Source organism: Chrysochloris asiatica, unplaced genomic scaffold, assembly GCF_000296735.1.
Source record: "Chrysochloris asiatica unplaced genomic scaffold, ChrAsi1.0 scaffold00340, whole genome shotgun sequence".
In the NCBI taxonomy this organism is placed as follows: Eukaryota; Metazoa; Chordata; class Mammalia; order Afrosoricida; family Chrysochloridae; genus Chrysochloris; species Chrysochloris asiatica.
Window position 1 is genome coordinate 722,071 of NW_006408858.1, and position 5,818 is coordinate 727,888.

The window sequence follows — 5,818 nt, forward strand, 5'->3', positions numbered from 1 at the left end:
ATCCTCTGTGGCTATGTCACTGACTCTGGGCCCAAGAGTCCCGAGGTCTTGCCACACTGCTGGCCAGCCAGGTCTCCACCCAGGTTCACAGGAATCGATTGAGTGTTGTAGGGCTTAGCTCACAGCTTCAGTGTTATTTTTCCCTCACTTCCCCTTAAGGTGACAAACGTGGTCACCAATCAGAGCGTGTATTCCCATTGAGTCTTAGTCTTGGAAGGGGGTTTGCTTTGAGGGGACCTGACCATTTACCTTGATGTCTCCTGTGAAGCTCTTTTTATTATTGATGTTAAAACTGAGCTTTGAAGTCTGAAAGTTCCCAAGAAACAGATTAGTAGAGTTATTCACCTTTTAGATGTTTCCCTCTAAATGGGAACAAATTGATATATGTCAAAAGGGGGGAAATGATCTTTTTGCTTAAAAAACATACTGGAAAGTACAAACTATTATTTGTATTTGATGATTAGAAAGAAAGTGAGAAAAACAAAATGACTGAAATTGGCTTTAGAACGCCCAGAGATCATGCTGTAGGAATCAGGAATGCTGTAGGAAGCAGGAATCCCTCATGCAGCATCCTGAGAAATCACCATTGTTTGGTTATAATTGCTGCCTCCTGAATCACTAAGGAGTCTTTCTCCATCATTTCACTGAATTATGTTTTGTTATATCCAAATTAATATTGTACTTATGTATCAAGTGTGACGTGTCAAAATGGAAAGCTTTATTTCTTTGGGAAAAAGTAAGTTTTGAAAAAGTTATTCAATGTATCTAATAATGAAATGGGGAAATCATTTAATGTTATAAAACTTTATATAGAACATTGAAATGGAGAAAAGATATATTGTTTATATAAAAAAAATTCTTTATATAGATTAACTGATTAATACTCCCTGTGATAAGAAGTGCTATATTAAATATAAGCCCATTATGTTAGAAGTTTTTAAAAAAATAAAAGATGCATTGATAATAACTGGTGATTTGAATGCAAAAGTTAGAAACAAAGAGGAAGGATCCATAGTTGGAAAAGATGACCTTGGTGATAGAAACAATACTGGAATCACATGATAGAATTTTGCAAGACCCGTGACTTATTCTGCCTCCCATTCCTCCTAGGTCTGCCTTAGTCTAGCAGTCTGCTAAAATCTGTCCACTGTGGGTGACCCTGCTGATAGCATAGCTTCCAGCATCACAGCAACACACAGGTCACCACGGTATGACAGACAGACAAATGGTATCAAACATTACTATAATATTTCATTGCTTCTGTAAAACTATACAGTAAATTGTGATTAAACTTTTGTGATCCATTCACAATTCTGTTAACCCATAAATACAACAGTGATATCATTTCCTAAATTAAGTTTCTCCTAATTAAGCATACGCTTAGTCATACGTTTCCTGTGTGTGTCCGTATCTTGCAAACTTAAAAAATTTTGTCTTTTGGTAAGCCATTTTTGTTCTTACTAACTCAGTTTAATAAAGTGCTAGTATTGATTTCCATTGAAAATACCCAAGAGTCCATTTATGCCATAAATTTTAACCTCTCCTAACTTTTTAACTTCTCTGATTTAACTCAGGATGTGGTTTCTGACACGAATCATCACTTTCTTATACTCTTCCCTTTTCTGTCACTTTTATCACTGGCCCTAGGAATTGGCACTTTTTTTATAAGGAAGGAGAGGCATATTTCATGGAGAAACCATGTTACATCACTTAAGTATTCCTAACTGAACCGACTCAGTGACACTTAACACCAATTGTGCATGAGAACACAGAAACTAAATCAGAAATGTCTTCCTCCTCCCAACTGGCAACATACAAGGCTGACTGGCATTGTCAGAGAAATCAGCAGCATGTTCTAGACCCTCTATGACTGTTTCTGAGCAATAAGAGCCAGAGTGTTTATGCAGTCCTTAACTCTCCAAAGGCACTGTTGTATTCTGCTGGTAGCTGGAGCACTAAGTATCTACATACATTCACTGCAGGAACCTAAACTTCCTCCTGAGGGAGGGGTGGGGAGCCTTTAAAGACTCAGACTGGAAGAAAAAAAAAAAGGACTCAGACTGAGAGAAGTATAGGTCCTCAGGGTTTAGGAGAAGCTGGCAGCCATATAGAGTCAGGATTGGAAAATGGGAGCTCATTTTGCTCTTACATCTGGGTAAGCAAAGCAGGGCAGAAGGGATGGCAAGGAGGAGGGGCCTGATTTCTAGGACCAAGAAGTCTTTGTTGGCTGTGATTGCTGACAGTGGAGCTGAGCAGATTTAGAGTCTTCCTAATTTCACTGGTAAAATGACTAGTAGAGAGGAGTAGGCTGAGAGGTCAGGAATGTATGTGGAGATTCAGTGGATATGGTCCAAAGGTCTTGGAATTGCAGATAAGTCTCTGCATTAGAGATTGACAAACTCCAGGCAAAGAACCGGAAAGGAGAATCAAACAATATTATGTAGATACTTACATAACAAGTTGAAATCAAATCATCAGCATATTTTAACAAGGGAGTCCCCAGGTAGCACAAATGGTTATATGCTCAACTGCAGGGATATGTTGGCAGCTTGAGTCCATCCAGAAGCACCTTGGAAGAAAAGCCTGGTGCTATCCTTTCCCATAAAATCAGCCATTGAAAACCCTCTAGAACACAGTTCTGCTCAACACACATAAGGTCATCATGAATTAGAACTGATTCAGGTATATTTCCACAAAATTTTAGTAACTTAAAAATATAATAATTAAGTTTTTTTGTTTTTTGTGGGTTTTTTTGAGAGGAATGAAATCATGAATTGAGGGTCAGAGTTCGTGTTCCCTGTCATCCACACCCACTGCTATCAAGTCGATTCTGACTCATAGTGATCTTATAAGACAGAATAGAACTGTTCTTTATAGTTTCTGAAACTGTAAATCTTTACAGGAACAGATAGCCTCATCTTCTTCCCAAGGAGCAACTGGTGGATTTCAACCACCAACCTTGTTAGGAACCCAATATTTAGCCCACTGTGCCACTAGTGCTCCCTGTCATATAAGCAGTTATACCTTCAAAGCAATACAAGAACAGGCTGTATACTGCATTTGGCCTTGAGTCATGGTTTGCTGTATAAAGTACCCATTTAGTCATTGCATAGACTTTTTTTCTGTCTGGCCTTGGACTGTTCACAAGACTGTCTAGTCAGATGCTAAGCTTTTCCTGTACTGGTCAAGGAGTTCCTGTTGAAATACCTCCAGTTTTGACTAGAAGCAGCTTAGTGCAGGGAAGGCATTCGATGTCCTGCCACAAGCATAGGGTAAAAAGCATTGAGAGAGGTCACTTTCTCATATTTTTCATTTTCTCTTAACTTTTCTCCCAAGGTTGAAAGAAGTCTTAACAACAAGTAAAGAACAGGAGTCAAAATACCAGGCCAGCCACCCAAACCTCAGAAAGCTGGACAATCCAGGTTAGTGGACACATGCGCTCACAGCGCCTGTGGACTCTGCGAAGTTGGTGGGGTCACCGAGTGAGGTGATGGGCCCTAGATGCCTTCACAAATGGACTTTCTGCTGTGGTAGTTGGTTAGACCCATCAATCACCACCTAAATTGTGTAGCTACATCCATAGAGAGAAATCTAGGACACATGTCATAGTTTAGACAACAGAAATTTTCACATCTTTAAAGTTTTGTTTTCATTTGGCGCAGTTCATTTTTAGTCCATCTCTTTCCTCTCACATTTTACTATAAATGGCAAAGAGAAAGCAAATGACTTCTTTAAGAAATCTCCTCAGCCAAACATTCATGTTCATTGCTTTCAAGTTCTACCTTCCATCAAACATTTAAATGTAGTTCAGAGCTCTTCACCACTGCATAAAAAGTATTGCCCTTCCTCCATTGCCCATCAGAAGCACTTTCGATGTCCTTGTTTCTAGCCACATTCTGTTGCTGGTGTCATATGTATTCTCTGAGGTGATAGAGACTTTCTTTGTAGTTCTCTTCAGTTTCTTCTTAGAATTGCCTTTAGCATCCATAATTCTACCAATACTCTCTTCGAGGCAATCTAAGCTTTTATTATTGTTATTATTAAATACAGTTCTGACTCATAGTGACCCTGTATAGGGTTTCTGTGGAGCAGCTTTTGGGTTTGAACCACTGACCTGGTAGTTAAAATCCAGTGCTTATCCTAAATCCACTTCCACATTTTACGTATTTATTAGAGCAGCATTCCACTCTCCAGTAGCGCTGCTATGACAGTAATAACACAAATGGATGAGTTTAACAAATTTATTTTCTCATAGTTTTGTTGTTAGGTGCCATCGAGTCAGTACCGACTCATAGTACAACAGAACAGAACACTGCCTGATCCTGTGTAAAGTACCCATTTAGTCATTGTATAGACTTTTTTTCTGTCTGGCCTTGGACTGTTCACAAGACTATCTAGTCAGATGCTAAGCTTCCTGTACTGGTAAATGAGCTCCCAGGAGTCCCTGTAGAAATAGGACATCAATGGGCTCAAGTGTGGCAACCTCACAGTTGTTGCCATGCTTGAGCCCATTGATGCTGCCACTGTACCAGTCCATCTCGCTGGGAGTCTTCCTCTTTTCTCATAGTTTTGTTGTTGTTGTTGTTGCTAAGTGCTGGCAAGTCCATTACGATACATAGTGACCCTGTATAGGGTTTTCGAGGAGCAGCTTGGTGAGCTTGAGCTTGACCTTGCAGTTCAAACAGCTTTGCATTCTGGCGCATTAACCCACAGCACCACACCAGGACTCCTCATAGTTTGTTGTTGCTGTTGTTAAGTGCCATGGAGTCGGTAGAGTCGGTTCCGACCCATAGCATTCGGCTAGAAATTCAAATTCATGGCACTGGCTCTGAAGAAAGGCTTTCTCTCTGTGTTGACTCTTAGAAGTTCTTTTCTCTTCAGCTCTATTCCTTGGCTTCTTTGTCATCTTCATGTGGGTGGCCTCTATCCTCCCCCATCTGCTTTGCTCATTTGCTTCTTTAACATCTTTTACATTCCAAAAGAGAATTAATTTAAGACACACCCTACACTAATAGCAAAGACAACCCATTCACAAATAGGATTATAACCACAAGTACAGGAGTTAAGATTTACAATATATGTTCTTTGGAGCATAATTCAACCTGTAACACTTGGAAAGGAAGTTAGCCCTCCTGAAGTTAGTGCTTCTTTGGCTTCTAGAAAGCTTATATAACTTTAACTGTGAACAAATTAGAGGCTCACATGCTACCTTCAAGGACACACCCTTTAAGAGCTGGAACTCACATTTGTCCACCTAAAGAGAAACCTAATAGAAGAGCTGGGGGTCAGCAAAAACTGAGATTGAGTTCCGGTTAGAAAACAAGTGAAAAAGTAAAATAGTTCATGGTTTGGAAAAACCTGCAAGAATTACATCAATGCCTTGCACCTTATTTGTTGTTGTTAAGTGCCATCAAGTTCCTTCTGACTCCTAGCAACCCTGTATAGGGTTTCTGAGGAGAACTGGTAGGTTTGAACCACTGACCTTTTTGGTTAGCAGTCCAGGACTCCCATTCACCTTGACAGACGTGATTTTTCCTAATAGACAGCAAACAGGTTATCCAAATACTAAATAAATACACCTAACTATAACTCTAAAAAAAGTGACTTTAGGGAATTCCAGGAAGCTTTCATTGGTATGCTGTAAAATAACTGGAGTCCCCGGGTAGTGCAAATGTTTGGCTACTCAGCTGCTAAATGACAGGTTGACAAATTAATTCACCCAGAGGATACCAGTGTACTTCTCAAAACTCAGTATTGCGAGGGAACAAACAAGATGGCGGATCGGGTGGATGTATAGCAGAGAGCTCCGCCAACAACA

At 39.9% G+C, this 5,818-nt stretch overlaps 1 protein-coding gene across 1 annotated transcript in view; it reads left to right on the forward strand.

Annotated features, from left to right (window-relative positions):
• SNAP29 (synaptosomal-associated protein, 29kDa) overlaps positions 1-5,818 on the forward strand; it is a 54,127-nt gene that overhangs the window by 34,357 nt on the left and 13,952 nt on the right. Inside the window, exon 3 of the mRNA XM_006875805.1 lies at positions 3,337-3,422. Within this exon, the coding sequence (XP_006875867.1) occupies positions 3,337-3,422 (86 nt within the window). The remainder of the gene's footprint in view (positions 1-3,336; positions 3,423-5,818) is intronic.